The following is a 27,491-nucleotide window of genomic DNA, read 5'->3' as shown; positions in this document are numbered from 1 at the left end:
CTTTTGAAGGAGAAGTGGAATATTCTGCAATGGTCGAGTCAATCGCCTGATCTCAACCCAATGGAGCATGCATTTCACTTGCTGAAGGCAAAACTAAAGGCAGAAAGACCCACAAACAACTGAAGACAGCTGCAGTTAGAGCCTGGCAAAGCATCAGGAAGGAGGATCCCCAGTCTTTGGTCGTGTCCATGGGTTCTAGACTTCAGGCAAAGCATCAGAAAGGAGGAACCCCAGTCTTTGGTCATGTCCATGGGTTCCAGACTTCAGGCAAAGCATCAGAAAGGAGAAAACCCAGTCTCTGGTAATGTCCATGGGTTCCAGACTTCAGACAAAGTATCAGAAAGGAGGAAACCCAGTCTTTGGTCAGGTCCATGGGTTCCAGACTTCAGGCAAAGCATCAGAAAGGAGGAAACCCAGTCTTTGGTCAGGTCCATGGGTTCCAGACTTCAGGCAAAGCATCAGAAAGGAGGAAACCCAGTCTTTGGTCATGTCCATGGGTTCCAGACTTCAGGCAAAGCATCAGAAAGGAGGAAACCCAGTCTTTGGTCAGGTCCATGGGTTCCAGACTTCAGGCAAATCATCAGAAAGGAGAAAACCCAGTCTCTGGTCATGTCCATGGGTTCCAGACTTCAGGCAAAGCATCAGAAAGGAGAAAACCCAGTCTCTGGATGTACATACCCTCTAATTACACCTTTCAGCCCATATCTATTATATAACTATAGCTTGAATATGTTTTGGTAAATACTGGAAAAAAAACTAAAATTCTGCCTGTGTCCAAATATATGTGGGCCTAACTGTACGTGATTTTGCATCCCCAGTAAGGGGACGCGCGCCCTACCCGTGCCGCCATTCGCAGACGTCAATCACCAGGTCCTGGCCAGTGATTACTCGCTGGCGCCCAGTGATTTCCGAGGACCTCCGACGGGGAGCAGAACTGTATGTAAACAAAACAGTCCTCCTCCCTGTCAGCTCGGGCACACTGCACAGCACAGCCATCCACAGCAGTGTGATTACAGTGAAGCACACAGACCCCACCCCCTAGTAAAACACTCCCTGTACACAGTTAACCCTTTGATCGCCCCTCATGTTAACACCTCCCTGTCCAGTGCCATTAGTATGGTGTCAGTGCTTTTTATTAGCACTGATCACTGTATTGATGTCACTGGGGATGTCAGTGACACCAAGTCAGTTCCCCCCCCCAGTGTCAGAATGCCCGCTGCAGTCCCACTATAAGTCGCTGATCGCCGCCATTAATAGTAAAAATAAAAAAATCCCACTATCTATACCGCCATTTGTAAACACTATAACTTTCACCTAAACCAATTAATTTACACATATTGGGATTTTGTTTTAGCAAAGACATGGAGCAGAATACATTTTGGCCCAAATTTATGATGAAATTTGATTTTTTACATTTTTGTACTGGACATGTTTAATAGCAAAAAGTCCAAAATATTGTTTTTTTTCTCAAAATTGTCAGTCTGTTTTTGTTTATAGCACAAAAAAGAAAAACCGCAGAGGAGATCAAATACCACCAAAAGAAAGCTCAATTCGTGGGATGTAAATTTCATTTGGGTGCGGCGTTCCATGACCACACAATTGTCAGTCAACGTAACGCAAAAAAATGACCTGGTCAGGAAAGGGGGGGGGGGGTCCTCTGGAGGGCAAGGGGTTAAAAAAGACGTTGCTGGTCCTTTATGGTAGTCACAGGGACAGGAAAAGCGATAAATGTTTTCAAATGTGGGTCACTGACAGAGATTTGAACCGTTTCCCTACTCCATGCAGAATTAGAAAGACATATTGGCTGCAGTTCGGTTTCTATGTATGGGAGTCCCAGTTCCGTCCCATGTCTGGGCCCTGCTCCCCTCATACACCCTCAGCACTCACTCTCCTCCCTGTGCGGCCTTCTCTCTGTATAGGAGGGAAGTTCGTTACCGGAAGACTCCGCCTCTCTTCTCTTCCTCTTTTCCGGCCCGGCCTCAGCTGCTGGTGAGTTTATTCCTCGTCTCTCTCTCCCGTGCCGACACCGGACTACTGCCCTCCAGTCTGCCTCACCCCTTCACGGGGTTCCGGCCTCCGCGTCACCGGCCTCGCCTTTCCTCTACCCAGCCCCTCTGATACGGCCCTCCGCCAACCCTGCAGGAAAGGTCCCTGCCTCAAGTGCTGCTGTAGGCCGCGCTCCTGTCTTCCTTCGTCGGCTGCACTGGGCTCTGGCCTGCGCGTCACTGGCCACTCCTCCCCGCTGCGCTGCCGCTCTGACGCGGGCCCTCTGTCAGCCCCGCAGGAAAGGTCCCGGTCTCGTGTGCAGCGGAAGGCCGCGCTCTGCTCTCCACTAATGGATCAGTTGCTGCCGTTGTGCGACGTTTGCTACACGTAAGCGGGCTTCATTTTCTGTAAGAGCTAGGAGTATTGTAAGTGTTTATAAACTTACGACTTGCGCTCGAAAGGTATCGCTAGGGAGGTGCGGCTTGCGCTCGAAAGGTATCGCTAGGGAGGTACGGATTGCGCTCGAAAGGTATCGCTAGGGAGGTGTGTCTTGCGCTCGAAAGGTATCGCTAGGAAGGTGCGGCTTGCGCTCGAAAGGTATCGCTAGGGAGGTACGGCTTGCGCTCGAAAGGTATCGCTAGGGAGGTGCGTCTTGTGCGCGAAAAGTATCGCTAGGGAGGTGCGGATTGCGCTCGAAAAGTATCGCTAGGGAGGTGCGGATTGCGCTCGAAAAGTATCGCTAGGGAGGTGCGGATTGCGCTCGAAAGGTATCGCTAGGGAGGTACGGCTTGCGCTCGAAAGGTATCGCTAGGGAGGTACGGCTTGTGCGCACGCGCGGGAGAGAGGGGGGCATCGCCAGGAGAAGCACGGCTTGCATGCATGAGAAAGGGGGGCATCGCCAGGAGAGGCATGGCTTGCATGCGCGCGCGCGGGGGGCATCGCCAGGAGAGGCACGGCTTGCATGCGCGCGCACGAGAGAGAGGGGGGCATCGCCAGGAGAGGCATGGCTTGCATGCGCGCGCGAGAGAGAGGGGGGGCATCGCCAGGAGAGGCACGGCTTGCATGCGCGCGCGAGGGGGGCATCGCCAGGAGAGGCACGGCTTGCATGCGCGCGCGCGAGAGAGAGGGGGCATCGCCAGGAGAGGCACGGCTTGCATGCATGAGAAAGGGGGGCATCGCCAGGAGAGGCACGGCTTGCATGCGCGCGCGAGAGAGGGGGGCATCGCCAGGAGAGGCACGGCTTGCATGCGCGCGCGCGAGAGAGGGGGGCATCGCCAGGAGAGGCACGGCTTGCATGCGCGCGCACGAGAGAGAGGGGCATCGCCAGGAGAGGCACGGCTTGCATGCGCGCGCGAGAGAGAGGGGGGCATCGCCAGGAGAGGCACGGCTTGCATGCGCGCGAGAGAGAGGGGGGCATCGCCAGGAGAGGCACGGCTTGCATGCGCGCGAGAGAGGGGGGCATCGCCAGGAGAGGCACGGCTTGCATGCGCGCGAGAGAGGGGGGCATCGCCAGGAGAGGCACGGCTTGCATGCGCGCGCGAGAGGGGGGTGGGCATCGCCAGGAGAGGCATGGCTTGCATGCATGCATGCATGCATGCGTGCAAGAGAGAGGGGGGGCCAATTGCCAGGAGAGGCACGGCTTGCATGCGTGCGTGAGAGGGGGCCAATTGCCAGGAGAGGCACGGCTTGCATGCGCGCGCGCGAGGGGGGGGGGCGGCGGCAATTGCCAGGAGAGGCACGGCTTGCATGCGCGTGCGGGGGGCATCGCCAGGAGAGGCACGGCTTGCCTGCATGCGAGAGAGGGGGGCATCGCCAGGAGAGGCACGGCTTGCATGCGTGCGAGGGGGGGCGCATCGCCAGGAGAGGCACGGCTTGCATGCGCGCGCGAGAAGGGGGCATCGCCAGGAGAGGCACGGCTTGCGCGCGCGCGCTCGAGAGGGGCGTCGCCAGGAGAGGCACGGCTTGCGTGCGCGCGAGAGGGGGGCGTCGCCAGGAGAGGCACGGCTTGCATGCGCGCGCTAGAGGGGCGTCGCCAGGAGAGGCACGGCTTGCATGCGCGCGCGAGGGGGGCATCGCCAGGAGAGGCACGGCTTGCATGCGCGCGCGCGAGGGGGGGGCATCGCCAGGAGAGGCACGGCTTGCATGCGCGCGCGAGAGGGGCATCGCCAGGAGAGGCACGGCTTGCATGCGCGCGCGAGGGGGTCATCGCCAGGAAAGGCGTGGCTTGCTGCCACAGCCGCGTCTTGCACTCGTCTACCGCTAACTGCCCAGGCCAAGTCAGATGCTTCTCGCCAACACGGGAACAAATTTGCATTATCACACTGCGCTGTTACTTAGAACCCCCCAACATGAGATTTTTTCTTAAAGCGGAGGCCTTAGTGTTGGTTGTAGCAATTCTTTTTATGTCGCAAAGTATTTTTTCAAGCGTAAAATTCTTTTTGAAAAAAAAAAAATGCACTTCAATGAATTTTAGTGCACAAAAACATCATAGAATACATTGGTCAAAAAATAGGTATGAAATTCATTGTTTTTTTGACCAATGTATGTTGTGATTCCCTTGAATGACGATGCTGCTGTACAAGTCTTCAAGTGGACATGGATCCTTCCTTGTTCGATGATCATTATTTCTGGTTGTTGGAGGTCCCCCCCCCCCCCCTCTGTCCATCCGGATACAATTGACCTATACTTTGCATGAGCCATCTGGGAATGTTCTGGTATCATCAGCTGATTATTTTTGTTGTTCTTTTGTATAATCTTGCATGACTGCATACTGATGATATGTTTCTGGTTCTGTTTTTGCTTGCTGTAGGAATTTGTGCTTTTGTTTTGTGCCCTCAAGAAGCGGGCTCTGTCCCACGAAACGCGTCGGAATCTTAAAACAAAGTAACGGCACTGGGCAGGAAGGGGTTAACATCTGGGGTGATCAAAGGGTAAACTGTGTGCTCTGCTATGCAAATGTGCTGGTGCTGACAGGAGAGATCTGTATTGTATACATACAGACCTCTCCCCTGGCAGTGATACTCGGCGATTGGCGGGTTCAAGTGGGAAATCACTGGCCGGGACCCGGTGTTTGACAGCTGAAGCTGCCAGTGGCGGCGAGGGTAGGGTGCGAGTGGCACACTCACGCCCCCCTACCTGGAAATGCAAAATCACAGATATATCCGTGATTTTGCGTAGCCCTGCCGTCTTGTAGCAGTATTTCTGCTATAGGGCAGCGGGCAACTACTTCCAGTCCGGACACTTTCACCGCCTTCCTGTCCAGACCAATTTTCAGCTTTCAGTGTTATCACACTTTGAATGACAATTGCGCGGTCATGCAACACTGTACCCATATGAATTTTTTTGCATTTTTTGAGACAGATAAAGCTTTATTTTGGTGGTATTTATTCACCACTGGGATTTTTATTTTTTTTGCTATGTAAATGCAAAAGTCCAAAAATTTAGAAAGCGTTTTTCTTGCAAATAGTATTTCATCATAAATCTTGGCCAAAATTTATTCCGTTACCTTTTTAGTACAAAAATAACCCCAAATTAGTTTATAACCAAAAAGTATAATTTTTAAACATTTTTTTACATTTTTTTTTTATTTTATATTATTATTTATGGGGTTTTTTTTACATACTGTCACCCTAGCAGTACAGTGTCACCATGGTGACACTGTACTACTTGTGGAGGGTGATGAAGATTTTTTTTTTTATACACTGATTGCTTTTACACCCATAAAGGCTGTGAAAGCAATCATTTTTCCTCTCTAGCTGCATTCTTGCAGCCATTGAGAACTACTGTGTGAGCTGTGATTGGTCACAGCTTGTCACATGGTACAAGGTTGTTGTGAATAGCCCTGTACCATGTGACCTCTGTGATCATTCACAGATTTCACACGTAGTAAGCAATGATGTCAGAAGTGACATCTTGCTTACTACTCTGCATGTGATCACTGATTGGGCAATCAGTGATCACATGATCGGGACCTCGCACAGAGGTCCCAGTAACGATTGGTGTTCCACTGTGTCTGGAGGACACAGCGGGCACCGAATTGTGGTGCTGCGCACTCCCAGAGGTGTGGGGAGGCCGTTTATAAACTGCCACCCGCCCCTGCACTGCCACCATCAGGCCGTTTATATACAACGGCTGGATGGGAGGTGGTTAAAGAGAACCGGTCAGATCAGTTGGTACCTGGCACAGCCGAGGTTCGTATCCAGTGGTAGACGCCATCAGATGTATACAGAATATATTCCGACATGCTGGGTTCTAATTCCTCGCATTGTATTTCCGTTTCCTAGGCGATGACGGTTCCTCGATGCTCAGCTCCGCATTCTATTTCGCCCATCCCTGAACTCCGGACTATCCACATTCCCACCTCCGAGGCCGTATAACCCATCATGGCGGAGATGCTTTTGAACTTGGACTTGTCGGGCGGACCGCCCAGCGGACATGCTGAACGCGGGAGCGGCAAGCATCACCGTTTTATCAAAAGGAGAAAGTTTTTGGAAAAAAGGGGGTTCCTGAAGCAGAAACAGTTGCCCCAAAAGACCCCCAACAAGCAGAAGGAGCAACAGGGGAATTCCTGGGCCCACAGCAAACACAATGGACAGCACCGGACTGACGGGTCACATAGTAACTTATTCTATTCCAACCAGCAGAGGCCCCCATCCACGCTCTCCAGGTCGGTCACCACAGGGGCCCCGTGCCAGTCCGGCACTCTGAGCATCAGCATCGCCTCAGGCGCTAATCACTCTCGCGTTGCGACGTTTACGCCATCCATGGGCCACTGTTCTTCCGAGCCGCCTGACACCGTACTCCCGCCACTGATGCCTTCTCAGAAGATCGTCCCGCCGAGCGAGTTTGACAGCGGAATCCCTTCGACGTCTTCCACCCCCAGCTACAAAATAGTGGCCATAGATTGTGAGATGGTGGGCACGGGGCTGAAAGGAAGCGTCAGTGCCTTGGCCCGCTGCAGCATTGTCACTTATAATGGGGACGTGGTGTACGATCAGTACATCAAACCAGCCAACCCCGTCACAGATTACAGAACAAAATGGAGCGGAATAAGGAGGGAACACTTGGTCAACGCCGTTCCGTTGCCTGCCGCACAAAAAGAGGTGAGCAACCGCCAATCACTGGGAGTCGCGCTCATGGTCGGGGAAATAATATTAGCAGTTTTTGAGCGCAGCTTTCTTTGGATTTGTGGGGCCTAGGAGGAGCCCCTGCTGGTGTTTAGCAGCAAATCTTTCATGGGGGTGGCTTCAGGGCTTGGGAGCTGCGTACCCCATACTTCCATGCTGATAGTACCACTGTATGTCCTTCAGGGAGGGCTGTTGTTTGCCTAGAGTTCTGCTTTAAAGTGTTATTAAACCCGCAACAGTACAATCAGTCTGTAGATACAGTAAAGCATGCTTGTTATACCCACGGTGGAGCCTAAGGGGTTAATCCTCTGCATTGTGTAAAAAAGCTGTTTGATCCTGTCTTCTCTGATCCTCCCCTTCTTCCAGTGTTCATTTCTTATCTCCTGATCAGACATATGGTGTGGAGACACTCTGTGCATTGCTCTGTTTAGTGTGTATTGCTAGAGAGGTTTGTTTTTTTCTATGGAAGAGTGCATGCGGGCACAGGGCCAGTCAGCACTCTCCATACAGAGGTCAGGGGTCCTGCATCCTCCTAGAGCAAAATAAAAACTCCTCCTACAAGCTTTAACATGTGCTCTGCTGGACACAGATAGAAGTTACAAGAGTGATCTAACTGCTGATGAGAAAAGGTATTTAGCAGTTTATATTTACTAAAATAGTTGCATTTCCATGTTGTGTGTATTGTGGGAGACCAGATATAGTGAATGCAGGGTCCCGGTAGACCGGATATAGTCAATGCAGGGTCCGGGGCAACCGGATATAGTGAATGCAGGGTCCAGGGAGACCGGATATAGTGAATGCAGGGTCCAGGGAGACCGGATATAGTGAATGCAGGGTCCAGGGAGAGCAGATATAGTGAATGCAGGGTCCAGGGAGAGTGGATATAGTGAATGCAGGGTTCAGGGAGACCGGATATAGTGAATGCAGGGTTTAGGGAGAGAGGATATAGTGAATGCAGGGTCCGGGGAGAGCGGATATAGTGAATGCAGGATCCAGGGTGAGCGGATATAGTGAATGCGGGGTCCAGGGAGACTGGATATAGTGAATGCAGAATCTGGGGAGAGCGGATATAGTGAATGCAGGGTCCAGGGTGAGCGGATATAGTGAATGCAGTGTTCGGGGAGAGCGGATAGAGTGAATGCTGGGTCCTGGGAGAGCGGATATAGTGAATGCAGGGTCCAGGGAGAGCGGATATAGTGAATGCGGGGTCCGGGGAGAGCAGATATAGTGAATGCGGGGTCCAGAAAGAGCGGATATAGTGAATGCAGGGTCCAGGGAGAGTGGATATAGTGAATGCGGGGTCCAGAAAGAGCGGATATAGTGAATGCGGGGTCCAGGGTGAGCGGATATAGTGAATGCGGGGTCCAGGGTGAGCGGATATAGTGAATGCGGGGTCCGGGGAGAGCGGATATAGTGAATGCGGGGTCCAGAAAGAGCGGATATAGTGAATGCAGGGTCCGGGGTCTAGTAACCCTTCAATGACACAAAAAGTGTAATCCTGGTACTATCAGCACCTTGGACAGCGCAATAAAGGAGAGGTATGGCCAAAGCTTTTTTTCGGCTGTACTTCTGTTGGCCATTGGAGTGCGGTTTATTCTGCACTCCTGTGACCCGTTTTAAGCTGATGGGGCTAAAGTCCTTTGTCGGCTGAAGTCACGGAGCTGGTCCAGCTCTGAAAAGATCCAGACTATATGGTTGGGATCCACCCAAAAGCCTGGACCGGCACTTGGCTCAGCCTCTCAGTGGTCCACAGAAAGCCTGAGCCAGCCGCCCCTCCTCCTCCACAGTGAGCACTGGAGGAACGGAGAGCTGAAGACTGACAATCACCAGATCTTTGCATTCCAAGAGTTGAGTGATCAGCGGTGTTTGATCGCTCAGGTCTTGGTGGCAGCTGGGATTGGTGTTGAAGCCATCTAGTTAAGTATTTATATGTATATATATGTGTGTGTGTGTATATATATATATAATTAATTTTTTGTGACATAACCTGTGCCAAAGAAACAACACAATCAAACAATGCTGCTGAAAAAAAACTCAACGTACAAACGCTGTGCTGTTTTCATTTGTTTGTTTATATGTGTGTGTGTCTATATATATATATATATATATATATATAAAGGTTACCTACTGCGGCACTATATTTGATTCTAAAGGTTGTATTTTACAAATAAAACCCAGCAAACATGTTACGCGCAGCCCCGATCCTCTTCTTTTCGGGTCCCCCACCAGCAGCCCTGACCCCTCCCCCCTACAACCCCCCCCCCCCCCCCCCATCCAAAACAAGCAGACTCACTTCCGAGCCACACTCCTGTGAATGGATATTGAATGGATACACTCACACACAGAGCCTGACTCTCTCCTCGTTTGCTTACTGGCTGTGATTGACAGCAGCAGGAGCCAATGACTGCTGTTGCTATGTGAGCCAATGAGGAGCGACAGACCCGGGGGAGCCGTGGCTCTCATGCACATCGCTGGATGGAGATGGGGCTCAGGTAAGTGTAAGGGGGGTTGAGGGGGGAACTGCACCCAGAAGGTTTTTTATCTTCATGTTTAGAATGCATGAAGGTAAAAAAAAAATCCTTCTGCCTTTAGAAACACTTTAATTTTTGCACATCGCCAACTGTACTCGTCACCTAGATCCCTTGCTGGTATTATTTCCAGCTTGCGGACTGCTAATCCAGCACCATAGATGTGCCTGTGCCAAGAGGTCCTCTGGGACTCATGCACACGGGTGTATAATTTTAGTGTTACTAAACTTCGGACCCTGCATTCACTATATTCGATCTCCCCGGAACCTGCATTCACTATATCTGGTCTCCCCAGACCCTTCATTCACTATATCTGGTCTCCCCAGACCCTGCATTCACTATATCTGGTCTCTCCAGACCCTGCATTCACTATATCTGGTCTCCCCGGACCCTGCATTCACTATATCTGGTCTCCCTGGACCCTGCATTCACTATATCTTGTCTTCCCGGACCCTGCATTCACTATATCTGGTCTCCCTGGACCCTGCATTCACTATATCTGGTCTCCCCGGACCCCGCATTCACTATATCTGGTCTCCCCGGACCCTGCATTCACTATATCTGGTCTCCCCGGACCCTGCATTCACTATATCCTATATTAAGCTTGAAAGAGCAGGGCCCTCAATCCCCTCATGTTTTGCATTGTATTGGTATTGTTCTGTCACATGTCCTGTCCCCCTTTGTAATGTACAGCGCTGAGCGAACTATTGGCGCTTTATAAATACTGTATAATAATAATAATAATATCTGCTCTCCCCGGACCCTGCATTCACTATATCTGGTCTCCCCGGACCCTGCATTCACTATATCTGGTCTCCCCGGACCCTGCATTCACTATATCTGCTCTCCCCGGACCCTGCATTCACTATATCTGCTCTCCCCGGACCCTGCATTCACTATATCTGGTCTCCCCGGACCTCGCATTCACTATATCCGCTCTCCCCGCACCCCGCATTCACTATATCCGCTCTCCCTGGACCCTGCATTCAGTATATCCGCTCTCTCCGGACCCTGCATTCACTATATCCGCTCTCCCCGGACCCTGCATTCACTATATCCGCTCTCCCCGGACCCTGCATTCACTAGATCTGGTCTCCCCAGACCCTGCATTCACTAGATCTGGTCTCCCCGGACCCTGCATTCACTATATTCGATCTCCCCGGAACCTGCATTCACTGTATCTGCTCTCCCCGGACCCTGCATTCACTATATCCGCTCTCCCCGGACCCTGCATTCACTAGATCTGGTCTCCCCAGACCCTGCATTCACTAGATCTGGTCTCCCCGGACCCTGCATTCACTATATTCGATCTCCCCGGAACCTGCATTCACTGTATCCGCTCTCCCCGGACCCCGCATTCACTGTATCTGCTCTCCCTGGACCCTGCATTCACTATATCTGCTCTCCCCGGACCCTGCATTCACTATATCTGCTCTCCCTGGACCCTGCATTCACTATATCTGGTCTCCCACGGAACATGGAAATGCAATTATTTTAGTAAATATAAACTGCTAAATACCTGTTCTCATCAGCAGTTAGAGCAGTCTTGTGACTTCTATTAGTGTCCAGCAGAGCACTGGTTAAACCTTGTAAGAGTTTTCATTCTGCTCTAGGACAATTCAGAACCCCTGACCACTTCCTGTCCGGACACTTTCACCCCCTTCCAGTCCGGACACTTTCACCCCCTTCCTGTCCAGGCCAATTTTCAGCTTTCAGTGCTATCACACTTTAAATGACAATTGCGCAGTCATGCAACACTGTACCAAAATGACTTTTGTAGCGTTTTTTTGAGACAGATAAAACTTTATTTTGGTGGTATTTATTCACCGCTGGGATTTTTATTTATTTTGCTATATAAATGAAAAAGTCCAAAAATTTGGAAAAAAAGTGTTTTTCTTATAACATTTTGCAAATCAATAATCTTTCTTCATAAATCTCGGCCAAAATTTATTCTGTTATATTTTTAGTAAAATAAAATAACCCAAATTAGTTTATAACCAAAAATTCTAATTTGTCAAAACACATTTTTAAATTTTTATATATTTTTTTATATTATTATTTGTTTTTTTTTTTTCTTAACATTCTGTCACCCTAGCAGTACATTGTCACCATGGTGACACTGTACTACTTGTGGTGGGTGATGAAGATTTTTTTTTTTTTACACTGATTGCTTTTACACCCATAAATGCTGTAAAATCAATCATTTCTCCTTCTCTCTGGTTGCATTCTTGCAACCATTGATAAATACTGTGTGAGCTGTGATTGGTCACAGCTTGTCACATGATACAAGGCTGTTGTGAATAGCCCTGTACCATGTGACCTCGGTGATCATTCACAGATTTCACAAGTAGTAAGCAATAATGTCAGGAAGTGACATCTTGCTTACTATTATTGGCCAATCAGTGATCACATGATTGGGACCTCACAGGGAGGTCCTGTACAGCGATCGGTGTTCTCAGTCTCGTACAGCGATCGGTGCCGTGCGCTTCCAGGGTCCAGAGGTCAGAAAAAAGTTAAAAAAAAAAGGATTCTATCTGTTCAAAACTCTTTATAAAGTGCATTTTAACTAGTAGCCGACCGCAGATAGCCGAATGACGGCTACACTGCGGCCGGCCAGTTCTGAGTGGACGTCATATGACGTCCCCCCAGAACGCGCTCTCCTGCGCGCCCCAGGGGCCGCGCACCCGGCGATCTCCGTGATCGCTGTGTCCTACGGACACAGCTGATCACGTGATGTGGTAAAAGGCCAATCACAGCGGCCTTTTACCACGTGATCAGCGGTGTCCAATGACACGCTGATCAGAGGGAAATGCAAGTGCCGGTTCTCGGCTGCACTTTCCTCACGCTGTCAGATCGTGAGGAAAGTACTGCCGAGAACCGGCAGTTGTCAGAGCGGGGATCAGCACCGATCATCAGGGCACTGATGATCAGTGCCCTGATGATCGGTGCCCAGCAGTGCCACCCACAAGTTACGCCCACCTGTGCCCAGCAGTGCACCCACTAACTCCGCCCACCTGTGCCCAGCCGATCACCCACCTGTGCCCAGCAGTGCACCCACCTGTGCCCAGCAGTGCACCCACCTGTGCCCGCCCACCAGTGCCACCCACCTGTGCCCGCCCACCAGTGCCACCCACCTGTGCCCACCCACCAGTGCTGCCCACCAGTGGCACCCACCATTGCAGCCCAGCAGTGCTGCCAGTCAGTGCCACCAGTCAGTGCCCAGGGGTTGTGCCAGTCAGTGCCGCCAGTCAGTGCCCAGCAGTGATGCCAGTCAGTGCCGTCTATCAGTACCCATCATCAGTGTCACCTATCAGTGCTGTCTATCAGTGCCGCCTATCCGTGCCACCTCATTAGTACTGCCTATCAGTGCCGCCTATCAGTGCCGCCTATCAGTGCCGCCTATCAGTGCCCATCAGTGCTGCCTCATCAACGCACATCAGTGAAGGAGAAAAAATACCTGTTTGAAAATTTTTATAATAGAAACAAAGAAACTTTTTTTTTTTTCTCAAATTTTTTGCACTTTTTTTATTTATAGCGCAAAAAGTAAAGCGCCCAGTGGCGATTAAATACCACCAAAAGAAAGCTCTATTTGTGAGAAAAAAATTATCAAAATTTCATATGGGTACAATGTTGCATGACCACGCAATTGTCAATCAAAGTGCGGCAGCGCTGAAAGCTGAAAATTGGCCTGGTAAATAAGGGGGTATGGTGCCTGGTAGGCGAGGGGTTAAAGGCATAAATACTGAACAGGGAGATGATTAAAAAAAATGTCATAAATGCACTGAAAACCAATCAATCCGTATTGCGAAAAAAATTTGTAAACCGAGCCATTATTTTTAATGGATTTTCATTCGTAAACCGAAAATTACGTTAACCGAGATGTTCATAAACCGAGGTACGCCTGTATACTGGATTTTTTTTTATACTAGTAATGGCGGTGGGCATTCTGACACTGGGGGGGAAACTGACTAACTGCCACTGACATCCCCAGTGACGCCAATACAGTGATCAGTGCTAATAAAAAGTACTGTGCTAATGACACTGGGCAGGAAGGGGTTAACATCGGGGGCGATCAAAGGGTTAACTGTGTGCTATGTGTGTTTTACAGTGTAAGCATGCTGCTTTGTATTGCAAAACGGCAAGTTTTAAAAAAAAAAATATTTTAAATTAAAAATTAAGAAAAAAAAAATTGAAAGCACCTGTCACCCCTACATCCACCCCCCATCCCCCAACGCCTCCATTCCCGAGCTTTCCTATCTGATTGGGAGACTGTGACCAATCCGACCGGTGGTATCTGCAGCAGTGAATAGAGAGAGAGGAACTGACGTTCCCCCCTCTCTGTGACCCCAGAAATCGGCAGCGACGAGGTTTTAGTCACTCCCAGTTCTTTGTTTACCTGGCTGTTAGCGGTCAGGAATGCAGACGTTCAGACTGATCTGATCATCTGCATTGGAGGCCAGAGGAGAGATCTGGGGTCTAATAGACCAGATCGCTCCATAAAGAGGACCTGTCACGGCCCATGCTATCACAAGGGATGTTCATACCTTGTGGTAGCAGTAAAATTTATTTAAAAAAATTAGGGACAGTGTAAAAAAAAACAAGTTAATAAAATAATTAAAAAAAAAAAAATTATATAAAAATGATTTAAAGCGCTGTTGCCCCAAACCTACCATATAATATTATTATATCCTGTTTGGGACATTCTGAGTAATTTAGATTTTTTCCTTTTTTTTTTTTTTTAGATTTTTTTCTAGTAATATAGATTTTTACATATATGTGATATGTGTCAGACTTGGCCCGATATTGAAGTGATTAGGGAGTTGGAAAATGTGGTTCTTGTGACATAGAAGACGTACGTTTATAGACTTTTGTATCTGTGTGTCTGTGTGGCTCTGGAACTGGCCAGAGATCTTGAAGATCTTTGTAAGATGTAAACTAGCACTCTTCTGCAGATCCTAAAGATCCTTCATGGGAAGATAGTGATCGGTCACGCCATCCACAATGACTACAAGGCCTTAGGATACTTCCATCCCAAGGAGATGACCCGAGACACGTCGAAGATCCCACTGCTGAACCGCAAGGCGGGCTTCCCGGAGAAGGAGATGGCGTCACTAAAACGCCTGGCCAAACAGCTTCTCCGCAAGGACATCCAGGTAACTTACGTACTACCTTCTCCTGTGCTGCGCAAACTCCTGGTGCTGCAAACACGAGTCGTTTGGGTGTATTATTTGTGTCCTCAGCAGGGTGGATTTGATTTAAATCACTAGTCAGTAAGGCTTGATGTAAATCCTAGTTTTCTACATAAAGACTAATTCTTGCTGGTATAACTTTAATATACAAGTAGATGAAGATTTTTAGAATAACAACTTTTCATATTAGTTTTTTTATCCCCAGTTTAATAGGTTAATCATTCATATTTGGACAACTTTTCTGTTGTACTTCGGAAGGAGAAAAATAATCATTACCTTAATAATAACAATTTAAATAGATTTATTCATCTGAAACAATAACATTCCAGCAGATGTGATTTGCTTAAACATCCATGTTTGTTAACTAATTTGGCTAAACAAAAATATATATATTTTCAGAAACTTAGACTGTCAGCCCCTCCCCCTCACACTGTCAGCCCCTCCTCCTCACACTTAGTTTCACTTTCTTCTTGTGCAGATCTATTCCACTCCAAACAATCAGAAAAATATTGTTTCTATTCTATTCACTGAACTTCTTGAAACTTAGCACTGAAGGGGTTGATTCTGTATTCATAGGTTTGTAGAAGTTAGGATGAAGGTCTTTTTCTTAACTCTGTTCATGTTATAACATTTTTGCTGTGAAGAAGAGGCATGTGATCTCCGCTGAGTCAAATTCAGTTTTGAGAACTGCAAAAGTAAACCGATCATCTGTGATAATATCTTGTAGGCAGAGAAACTGCCCAATAATCTTACAAACACCTCTGGAAGAGCCTGACATTGTGAATGGATTCATGGAATTTACCAAAACAATTAACCATTTGCCGCCCGGCGGCAGCAAAAATGCTTTACCTTTCCAGGTGCACGCCATTTGGCGTCCTCCCGCACATGCGCAGTTCGTGCGGTTGCAGAGCCGCGCAGCAGCGCAATCTGTCACCGGCCGTGTACCTCGGGCGCGGCCGATGACAGATCTGATTACCGGCCTCCGTTGCCGGTGCCATGTGACCTGCTGCGACCAATCACAGCAGGTCACATGACAGTTGTATACAATGGATGGCTTCATTCATGCCATCCATTGTATACTAGTGCCTAGCTGTGAATGGTCACAGCAGGTCACATGCACATGTCATGTGATTAGCTGTGGCCAAATCACAGCTAAGCACAAAAAAAAAAAAAAAACAGAATGAATCGATTTCAGTCTGGTAAATGCTTGCTTATAGCAAAGTAATTCTTTGCTATAAGCAAATTGTGTAAAAAAAAAAAAAAAATACTGATCACTTCCCCAAAGTAGTACAATGTTACTATGGTAACATTGTACTACTTTGGTCATAGTAAAATATGAAAAAAAATCTTAAAAAAAATGTAATTAAAAATACTGTCACCAGTCAGTGTCCCTGTTCACCGCCATGCCAGTTATATGATGACGCTGTACTGCACTGGTGACAGTATGTAAAAACAAAATAGTGAAAATTATTTTTTTAATTTTTTTATTTTCCGAAAAATTATGACAAAAAAAATACAACTTCAAAAAACTCGCCATGCCTCTTATGAAGTACGTCGGACTGTCTACTCTGCAAAAAGGGGTCATTTGGGGGATATCTGTACTGTTCTGACATTTGGGGGATATCTGTGCTGTTCTGACATTTGGGGGATATCTGTACTGTCCTGACATTTGGGGGATATCTGTACTGTTCTGACATTCTTGGACCTCAAGAAATTAGATTGGCTCTCAGTACTTCAGGATTGATCAATATTCAGATCTATACCATAGTTTGTGAACTCTATAACTTTCCTACAAACTAAAAAATACATCCTAATTTAGGTTATTTTCACCAAAGACATGTAGCAGAATACATCTCGGCCTAAATTTTTTATTTTCCAAAAAGAAAGCCTTTATTAAGAAAGAACATAATGGTACAAAAGACATGTACAGGGTGCCTGAGCGAAACAGCAGGCACAACCTACAGCGATACAGCAGTAACTCAAACAAGAAAATACAGATAATGATAATGCAATAATACAAAACCCGACTACAATAAGGTTATGCTTGCAACAAACCGGAGCCAATATAGTATAGTATGGGATGCAATTGCATCATATAATATCCCCTGCGCTCGTGCTTCGCCAAGCAGGGCTGTAGCGATAGGAAGAGTGGTCATGGCATCTGAACGTAGGAATTGGACAAAAACTTATGGCAAGGTGGAGAGTTACAAAAACCGGCATACGTTGTGGTAGGAGCCGTTGATGGAAGTGGGGAGAGTGAAAGGATGGCATGTCTAGTGTTCCAGGTAGCATAGCAAAGCGAGAGGCGAGAAGAAAAGAGAAAGGAGAAAAGAGAGAAAGGGAAATAGAGAGAAAAGTGATAGAAACAGAAAGAGGGGGATGGGGGTGGAAGGTGAAGAAAAAAAAAAAAAAAATTCCAAAATAAATTAATAGTGGGGGGGGGGGGGGGGGGGGAAACATATGGGGTGAGAAATGACAGCAATATCTGGGGTTACCCATGCATGGGGATAGGAGTTAAGCTAACGCCAGAGTCTCGTGGGAAGGGATACATTGTCGAAAAGAGTCTCAGTGCCTATCACAAAAACTACTGTAAAGAAGTAACATCAGCAGGAAAGCCGGACCAAGTCAGACCTGATGGTCCATAAGAGACCTGTACGTAGGAGTAGTTGTGAAGTAGATCCAGCAGGCCCAAATGTGGGAAAATTTAGTGGGAGTGTCAAGGGCCGACGCAATTAGTTCCTCCATGTCTGCCATTTTACCCACACAGACAAGCCAATCACGAACAGAGGGGGGGCGAGAAGAGCCCCAAAGGACGGGAAGGCAGAGTCTGGCCGCGTTGACCATATGCATGGCCAAAGATCTATGAAATTGTCCCCCCGGAAGGGAGGAATGATGGAGGAGAAACTGGGCCGGAGACAGATCCAGAGGCACGGTCGTCACCGATACTACAATCCTATGGACCTCTTGCCAAAACGGTTGAATGCTCGGACAGGACCACCAGATGTGTAAAAATGATCCGTCCGCAGCCCCACACCTCCAACAGGTATTGGGATAAGAAGGATTGAAATGAGAAATTCGTGAAGGGGTGCGATACCACCTCGACACCAATTTGTAACCGTTTTCCTGCGTCGAGACATTAAGGGAGCATTTATGAGAATATTTGAATACACGTGCCCAGTCGGAATCCGCCAAATTATCATCCAAATCTCTATTCCAGGCCTGACAGGAGGGCAGGGAGTTATAGGCCCTATTCTCAATTAAGAGAGGGTAAATTTCTGAAATCAAATGCTTACGCGGTTCTCCTTTCGAGCAAATATCCTCAAAAGGGGTAAGAGGGCGGGTCCAATCACGGAAAGGTTTATGCGAGAGCAGATAATGCCGTATTTGCAAATAAACCCAGAGAGGAAAATCGCGGGCACCCAAGCTGTCACGCAGTTCGTGGAGTGATTTCATCTTGCCTTCGTGGAGAAAGTGTTTGGCCAAAATTTGATCATGCGGCCAATGTTCAGATAGAAAGTTCTTGTGCATTCCAGGGGGAAAGTCAGGGTTGAGTCGGATGGAAGTGAGACAATTCGAAGACGCAGAAATAGATGCTGATTTGCAGGTATAGCGGAAGGCTTTCAGGGTAGGGCCTACCAAAGGGAGAGTAAGAAGGACCTGAGGCGTATCCTTCAGCGGCAGCCAAGGGATCGAAATCAGGGGTGCGGACGAGAAGGCGTGTTCTAGTTGCACCCAGTCCTTAGAAGCAGAGTGGACATGCCAATCCACTACACGGCAGAGCTGGCACGCCAAATAGTAACGGTGAAGGTCAGGAAGGCTAATACCACCACTAAGTTTAGGGAGAATCAGTTGGGAAAAAGAAATGCGCGGGCGTTTATGGTTCCATAGGAATAGAGAACAGAGCCTCCTACAGGATGTGAAGAAGGCAAGCGGTATGTGGATGGGCAGAGTTTGAAAGAGGTAGAGAAGGCGAGGAAGGATGTTCATTTTAATTATCGCAGCTCTTCCAAACCACGAAAAGCAAGGACGGTGCCATTTATTCAGATCCCCTTGGAGAGAACGAAGAGTGGGTAAAAAATTCTTAGCATATAAATCGTCGGGGTTGCGACGAATAAGAAAGTGAGTCCCTTTCCCAATGAAACGGGAAACGCGACTCACAATCAGAAACTACTTCCGAAGGCAAGGTGATGTTGAGAGCGAAAGACTTGGAAAAGTTAATCTTAAAGTTCGACAAATAACGAAAAAATGCAAAGTCCTTTAGTAAATTTGGCAGAGTAATATGCGGTTCGGCAAGGAAAAGAAGAATATCGTCCGCGTAAGCCGCAAGCTTATATTCCTTATCCGAGACCGCAATTCCTTTGATGTCGGGGTTAGAGCGCAACTTCCGTAGGAGGGGCTCCAAGGAAAGGACGAACAAGAGTGGAGAAAGGGGGCAACCCTGACGCGTACCGTTGCCCAAAGGAAAAGAGTTTGACAAATGGCCATTGACCCGGACACGCGCAGTAGGGCCTGAATACAGGGTCATTATAAAATTGAGCATCTTCTCACCCAGACCCAGTTGCACCAAAGACTCCTGCAGATAGTCCCAGGCGATCCTATCAAAGGCCTTCTCCGCATCCAGGGAAAGGAAGAAACCGGGAAAGTTAGATTTACAGAGCCAATGTTGGAGGTTGAGGGCCTTAATGGTATTATCCCTGGACTCCCTACCCGGGATAAATCCAACTTGGTCCAAATGGATCAAGGAGGGGAGCAGAGGAAGAAGTCGATTGGCAAGGATTTTCGTAAAGATTTTAATGTCCACATTCAGCAGGGAGATGGGTCTATAATTAGAAACCTGTGTGGCATCCTTGTCACCTTTAGGAATAACTGTGATATGGGCTTCCAGAAGGCGATTTTGAGGTTGAGGGTCTTGAGAGAAAGTGTTGAATGCCGATAGGAAAGGGGTACCCAGGATGTCAAGGAAAGATTTGTAATAGGCCGCCGAAAAGCCATCCGGGCCCGGACTCTTACCCGGTTTCATCCGTTGCAAAGCACACTGCACCTCATTCAGTGTCAGGTCTGTTTCCAACGATGCAGCCAAGTCCTCCGAGAGGGCCGCCGGGCCGTGACGGCGGAGAAACTCGGAAATCAGGGAGGCCCTGGAATTGTCAGTGGGCAGAGGGGGATGTTCCGGAGGGAGATTATATAAGGAAGTGTAAAATTGTTCGAAGTGGGTGGCAATGTCAGGGTTAGAAGTGGCTATAGTGCCATCAGAACCCCTAATTCTGTGCACCGTCATGCTGGATCTTTGTTCACGGAGAGCTCTGACGAGAAACTTCCCACTCTTATTAGCAAATTCATAATACAGCTTTTGTGAAAGAATGAATCGTTTCTTAACCACCCTACCCAGTTCAGTAAGAAGTTGTGAGCGTAGACTCGTTAGTTCAGATAAGGTCGACGCGGCCAGAGACCGTTTATGCGCCCTCTCCAAGGAGTGTATCCTGCCCGTGAGGAATTTCAAATGTTCTTGTCTATCTCTTTTGCACTTTGTCGCCACTGCAATGAGGAAGCCACGGATAACACACTTGTGGGCTTCCCACAGCGTGAGGGGGGAGATATCAGGAGAGGAATTTAGGGAAAAATATTCCGTTAGATTGGAGCGTGTCTCCTGTAAAATAGCGGGATCTGCAAGAAGGGAAGCATCCAGGCGCCAAAATTTCGAGCGAATGAACACATCAGGGAACCGCAAGGTCATGGTGATGGGGTGATGGTCGGAAAGAACCATAGGTTCTATCGAAGCAGCATGGAGGAGTGGGAGATCCGATTGCGACAGGAAGAAATAATCTATCCTGGAATATTTATTATGGGGAGCAGAGTAAAATGTGTAGTCTTTCACAGAAGGGTGAAGGGTTCTCCAGGAGTCATGCAATTGTAGATGTTGTAGTTGTGTGCGTATTTGTTTAAGGGCCTTGAACGGCAGAAAGGAGCTACCTGAAGAGGAGTCTAACAGCGGGCTAAGTGGGACATTCAAGTCGCCCCCTAAAATCAACATTCCGGATTGGAACCCAGCCAGGGCGGTGGTAATTGAGCGCATGAAAGTAACCTGCTTGGTGTTAGGAGCATATACATTGGCCAGTGTAACAGGTCGCTTAGCACAAAACCCTTTACAAACAGATATCTGCCTTCTGGATCAACAAGGGAGTCCGACACCGATAAAGGACAATGTCTAGCGAGTAAGATGGCAACACCCTTTGATTTGGCTAGAGGGTTAGCAGCATGGATAACTGTAGGGAAATGGAAATTGAAAAGTTTGGGTATAGAATCCTGGCGAAAGTGCGTCTCTTGGAGGAAGACCACATCCGCTTTTTGTTTACGCACGTAGGAGAGCAACATGGAACGCTTCTCGGGCACGTTCAGGCCCTTGGCATTGAGTGAAAGGCATTTCAAGGATAATGGCCCTGAGACTAAGGTGGAGGCCGACATGGTAACCCGTCAGTAAAATGCACTAGGGATGAGGGGAAAGGGAATGGAAAAAAAAAAAAAAGGGGGGAGGGAGAATAAGAAGAAAAAGTGGAAAAGATAAACGGCTTGGGGAAGAGACCCGCTGTTCCCTATGAGAAGAGAAAAAAAAAAAAAGGGGGGGGGGAAGATAGCTAGGAAAGAAAGTAAGAAGAAGGTGGAAAGAGAAAGAAAAGAAAGAGAAGCAAGAAATGGAAACAAACTATATAGTGAAACGCGCCGTATAGACGATCAGTAGGAGCTCACAGAGCCCACTGTGTGGGGAACGAGGAGGACGCCGAAACGAGAATAAACGCCACCGCCGGCCGGTGGTCACGCCAAAATATGGAATCAGGTGAGAAAATATGTGAAGAGGCGGGAGGAGGTCGGTAGTGACAGAAGGTTTAGGAGGTTCTAGAAAAAACGCGCGTAGGAAGGGTCGCATACCAACTCCATGAAGTGGCAAAGTGTAAGTCATGTGTGGGGCACTAAAGCGCAGGCTGGGTCAGAAATAAATTCTGAGAGGTATAAATCAGGTCAAAAAACCGTCCCCACGCTGTCCAAGCCCGAGTGTCTGGTTAACTCCAGAACACACATATAAGGGAAGGGTTGGAGAATGTGGAGACGGTCGCAAGGCCTGAAACGAGGGAAGACAAATGTAGGAGAGAGGAGGGCCAAGACGAGTATTGCAAGCATCTCCTTAACAAAAAACAAAGTTATCAACGGGTTAGCAGAGGCAAAACAAACGAAAATCAAGGCATTAACAATGAGAAACACAATGGAACCCCAAGTGGTTAGCAAATACAGACTAAACATCCCAGGGTCAGCACCAGTGAAGCCGATACTAAACAAAACACTGACCCTATTGCAAGTGTTTTATAAGTAATATAATCAATATCTCGGCCTAAATTTATGAAGAACAATTATTTATTTGTAAACTTTTATAACAGAAACAAAGAAAAATGTGGTTTTTTTTCAAAATTTTTGGTCTTTTTTTGTTAATTTAGCAAAAAATAAAAACCCCGACGGTGATTAAATACCACCAAAAGAAAGCTCTAGTTGTGTGAAGAAAATGATAAAATGTTAGTTTGGGTACAATGTTGTATGACCGCGCAATTTTCATTCAAAGTTTGAGAGCGCTGAAACCTGAAAACTGGCCTGGGCAGGAAGGGGGAAAATTGCCCGGTATTGAAATGGTTAAACATATACAGCCTTATTCTACATAATTAAAAAACTAATCTTTATTTCATGATGGAATAACCTTTGGATGGTAATATATTTTCCTCAAAAAGCATTTTATTTAAAAAAAATCCGATTTAAATAAAAAAAATCCAATTTTTTTAAAAAAATCATTGATTTTTATCCACCCTGGTCCTCAGTCTTCTGAGTTATGAAGCCCTGGCCCTGCTCTTACACTGCCAAATTAGTGCCCTTGTCAGTGCTTGAAGTTTAATAAAGTTACCTAGCTTGTAATAGTAATAAAAGTAGGCAAAATATAAAGTGTTTTGTTTTTTATTTGTTTTTATGTTTTTTTTGTTTTGTTTTCATTTTTTTATGTTTGTTTTTTTATGTTAAGTATGTTAAGTTAAAACTTTGTGCACCTAGGACACACTAGCGCACATATACGGTTTTTCCTATGCACACTTGAGTAATTATTTTAGGGACTTTATTTATGGTTAGCTTTGTATTGATGCCTTGTGGAGGTTTTTTTTGGCCGCCTCTGTACAGTTCTAGGGTACTATAATGTTTTGCTGGTGCACGCAATTTTGAGGTTTGAGTTGACGTACTTGGTTTTTGTTTACTCAACAGTCTCATCTTTTATAATTAACCACTTGCCCTCCGGAAAGGTTTTACCCCCTCCATGACCAGAGCATTTTCAGCACTGCGCTGCTTTAATTGGCGATTGCTCTGTCATACAACACCATACCCGAATGAAATTTTTATAATTTTTTTCACACAAATAGAGTTTTTTCTTTTGGTGGGATTTTTATTTTTCTTATATAAATGAAAAAAGACCAAAGATTTTGGGGGGAAAAAAATACATTTTCTACTTTGTTATAAAACTAATCCAAATAAAAAAGAAAGTCGAATTTCTTTATAAATTTTGGCCAAAATGTATTCTGCTACATGTCTTTGGTACAGTGGCTAAATGGTTAGCACTTCTGCCTGGCAGTACTCGGGTTGTTGGTTCGAATTCCAGCCACAGCACCCCCTGCCTGGAGTTTGCATGTTCTCCCTGTGCCTGCGTGGGTTTCCTCCGGGTACTCCGGTTTCCTCCTACACCCCAAAGACATGCTGGGAGGTAAATTGGCTCCTGTCTAAATTGTCCCTAATATGTGTATGTATGAATGTGAGTTAGGGCCCTTAGATTGTACACCCCTCGGGGGCGGGGACTGATGTGAATGTCCAATATATATGTAAAGCGCTGCGTACATTGATGGCGCTATATAAGTACCTGAAATAAATAAATAAAAAAATTTAAAAAATCTTAAGTATCTATTAATTGGTTTATGTGAAAGTTATAGCATCTACAATCTGTGGTATATATACTGGAATTTACACAGCTATAGACACTATACTGGTAATGGCGGTGATCAGCGACTTATAGGTGATCAGCGACTGCGATAGTGTGGCGAGCAATCTGACGCTGGCTTGGAGGTCTCGCATCTATAGTGATGTTAATACAGTGATCAGTGCTGATACTAGAGACTGTACTTGTGACAATGGCTGGGAAGGGGTTAACATATAGGAGCAATCAAGGGGTTAATGTGTGTCATAGGTGCTGCTTTTAATATGTGGCTTGAAAGTAGATTGCTGTTCCTTATACACAGAGTTCTGTGTTTTTGTAAACACAGAACTCTGTGTATGAGAGTGGACACAGCTGACTTCTGCAAAAATCATTGGCTGAAATCAGCTGCCAAACTCATGGTATGTCCAATCACAGCACGGGTCGGCAGGGGGGCATGCATACGTGCGCCCCAAACCTGGAAGAAGGCGGTCACGTTTATATATGTGACTGATTGCCCGTCCCGCCCGTTACAGTAAATGTAGAGTGGGGGGGGGGGGGGGCAAGGGGTTAAAGCCGTCCTGGTAAAAGGAGGTCTTGCTGCTCTGCCTGCTGGGTAACCTGTCATTTCTTTATGTTCAGCCTTCATAGTTTTTCTACCCTTCATTTTTGCTTAGAGGGTGGTTTTGCTTTGTGACCGGGTCCCCTGGAGTCCTATTGTAGCCACCCTTGCCCTCCTATCCCAGAACCACATTCTAACATGCAATGCTGTGTGCGTCCATGTGCACAGGCAGCCCTGGGCTCCAAGCCACACCCAAAGCAGCAAGTGACAGGACCTCTGTGTACTCTTCACCCCCCCCCCTGCCAAAAAGTGACAGAGCCCCCTCTCTTGCTGTACACTCTGCCCCCAGTGTTTACATTCTGCTGTTAGAGGGTAATGTGAACTGAAAATTGAAGTGAAAACTGATGTAAACTGAATCCGGATGACTGTGGAAAAGGATCCTAATCACTTTAAGGCAATGATTTCTATCAGTCTTGTGTCTCCAGTCTGACTGTCTCCTTATGCATGTTTTCAGTCTCCAACACCTATAGCATGTTCACAGTCTCTGACCATCTCCTGTACTATATCTGCAGTCTCTGACCATCTCCTGTACTATATCTGCAGTCTCTGACCGTCTCCTGTACTATATCTGCAGTCTCTGACCGTCTCCTGTACTAGCTATGCAGTCTCTGACTATCTCCTGTAATATGTCTGCAGTCTCTGACCGTCTCCTGAAATATGTCTGCAGTCTCTGACCGTCCCATGTAATATGTCTGCAGTCTCTGACCGTCCCATGTAATATGTCTGCAGTCTCTGGCTATCTCCTGTAATGTCTGCAGTCTCTGATTGTCTCCTGTACTATATCTGTAGTATATGACCGTCCCCTGTAATATGTCTGCAGTCTCTGACCATCTCCTGTACTATATCTGCAGTCTCTGACCGTCTCCTGTACTATATCTGCAGTCTCTGACCGTCTCCTGTACTATATCTGCAGTCTCTGACCGTCTCCTGTACTATATCTGCAGTCTCTTAACTGTCTCCTGTACTAGATATGCAGTCTCTGACTGTCTCCTGTACTATATCTGCAGTCTCTAACTGTCTAATGTACTATATCTGCAGTCTCTGACCATCTCCTGTACTAGATATGCAGTCTCTGACTGTCTCCTGTAATATATGTGCAGTCTCTGACCATCTCCTGTAATATGTCTGCAGTCTCTGACCATCTCCTGTAATATGTCTGCAGTCTCTGACCATCTCCTGTAATATGTCTGCAGTCTCTGACCGTCTCCTGTAATATATCTGCAGTCTCTGACCGTCCCATGTAATATGTCTGCAGTCTCTGGCTATCTCCTGTAATGTCTGCAGTCTCTGATTGTCTCCTGTACTATATCTGTAGTATATGACCATCTCCTGTAATATGTCTGCAGTCTCTGTCTCCTGTACTATATCTGCAGTCTCTAACTGTCTCCTGTACTACATCTGCAGTCTCTGACCGTCTCCTGTACTACATCTGCAGTCTCTGACCGTCTCCTGTACTACATCTGCAGTCTCTGACCGTCTCCTGTACTATATCTGCAGTCTCTGACCGTCTTCTGTACCATATCTGCAGTCTCTGACCGTCTCCTGTAATATGTCTGCAGTCTCTGACCGTCTCCTGTAATATGTCTGCAGTCTATGACCGTCTTTTGTAATATGTCTGCAGTCTCTGACCGTCTCCTGTAATTTGTCTGCAGTCTCTGACCATCCCATGTAATATGTCTGCAGTCTCTGGCTATCTCCTGTAATGTCTGCAGTCTCTGATTGTCTCCTGTACTATATCTGTAGTATATGACCGTCCCCTGTAATATGTCTGCAGTCTCTGACCGTCTCCTGTACTATATCTGCAGTCTCTGACCGTCTCCTGTACTATATCTGCAGTCTCTTAACTGTCTCCTGTACTAGATATGCAGTCTCTAACTGTCTAATGTACTATATCTGCAGTCTCTGACCATCTCCTGTACTAGATATGCAGTCTCTGACTGTCTCCTGTAATATATGTGCAGTCTCTGACCATCTCCTGTAATATGTCTGCAGTCTCTGACCATCTCCTGTAATATGTCTGCAGTCTCTGACCATCTCCTGTAATATGTCTGCAGTCTCTGACCGTCTCCTGTAATATGTCTGCAGTCTCTGACCGTCCCATGTAATATGTCTGCAGTCTCTGGCTATCTCCTGTAATGTCTGCAGTCTCTGATTGTCTCCTGTACTATATCTGTAGTATATGACTGTCCCCTGTAATATGTCTGCAGTCTATGACCGTCTTTTGTAATATGTCTGCAGTCTCTGACCGTCTCCTGTAATTTGTCTGCAGTCTCTGACCATCCCATGTAATATGTCTGCAGTCTCTGACCATCTCCTGTAATGTCTGCAGTCTCTGATTGTCTCCTGTACTATATCTGTAGTATATGACTGTCCCCTGTAATATGTCTGCAGTCTATGACCGTCTCCTGTACTATATCTGCAGTCTCTGACCATCTCCCGTAGCATGTGGGAAGTCTCTGACCATCTCCTGTACCATGTCTGCAGTCTCTGACCGTCTCCTGTACCATGTCTGCAGTCTCTGACCGTCTCCTGTACCATGTCTGCAGTCTCTGACCCTTTCCTGTATCATGCAACTGTGCTTCTTGTTATACTCTGGGTGAATCATTAAAGGTGGAGTTTGCCATTAAGCGGCTCAGCATCCAGGTGCCAACATTGCAGACGGGGGTGGAGGGGGAGAATCATCTCGTTGTAACAGCAGCTGAATAGCAATGTTGTCCTGGCACAGTATATTGTGTCACATGAGAGATATGGTGGGATCTACAATAATCATAGTACTTTTGGACTAAGAAAAAAAAATGACTCGGGGAAACTCGCATTAGACCGTTCTTGCTGTAATCGTCTCCTTCCTTTTCCTTTGCAGACCGGCAGAGGCGGCCATTCCTCCGTGCAGGACGCCAAGACAACCATGGAGTTGTACCGCATTGTGGAGGCCGAGTACGAGAGAGAGCTGGCATCCGGCCAAGCCACATTATGAACTTTGGGGGGTTTTTAGTTTTATAAACATGGGAACTATCGCTTTGTACCTCTTCATGGAATAAAACATCGCAGTGAAGGCCA

At 47.2% G+C, this 27,491-nt stretch overlaps 2 protein-coding genes across 7 annotated transcripts in view; one reads left to right on the top strand and one right to left on the bottom strand.

Moving 5' to 3' along the window:
• METTL25B (methyltransferase like 25B) overlaps positions 1–2,254 on the bottom strand; it is a 65,402-nt gene extending 63,148 nt beyond the window's left edge. For 2 of the 5 annotated variants that reach the window (XM_089692095.1, XM_089692097.1), the window contains exon 1: positions 1,936–2,242. The gene's annotated coding sequence lies outside the window, so the exon portion shown is untranslated. The other 3 variants (XR_016315266.1, XM_089692098.1, XM_089692096.1) reach the window with 3 other exon arrangements.
• Positions 1,841–27,491, top strand: LOC149450415 (interferon-stimulated 20 kDa exonuclease-like 2). 2 transcript variants are annotated; one of them, XM_089692099.1, is made up of 4 exons: positions 1,841–1,989; positions 6,270–7,088; positions 14,593–14,793; positions 27,295–27,491. In XM_089692099.1, the coding sequence occupies exons 2-4, from the start codon at positions 6,369–6,371 to the stop codon at positions 27,406–27,408; spliced, it is 1,035 nt and encodes a 344-aa protein (XP_089548225.1). In that variant the 5' UTR covers positions 1,841–1,989; positions 6,270–6,368; the 3' UTR covers positions 27,409–27,491. The 2 variants fall into 2 exon arrangements, with proteins under 2 accessions (XP_089548225.1, XP_089548226.1); XM_089692100.1 differs by lacking the exon at positions 1,841–1,989 and adding an exon at positions 2,241–2,373.

The sequence above is a fragment of the Staurois parvus genome, unplaced genomic scaffold, assembly GCF_062004578.1.
Source record: "Staurois parvus isolate SC_StPar_1 unplaced genomic scaffold, SC_StPar_1.0 ptg000575l, whole genome shotgun sequence".
Taxonomy (NCBI): domain Eukaryota; kingdom Metazoa; phylum Chordata; class Amphibia; order Anura; family Ranidae; genus Staurois; species Staurois parvus.
This window is presented reverse-complemented; position numbering and strand designations above follow the sequence as displayed.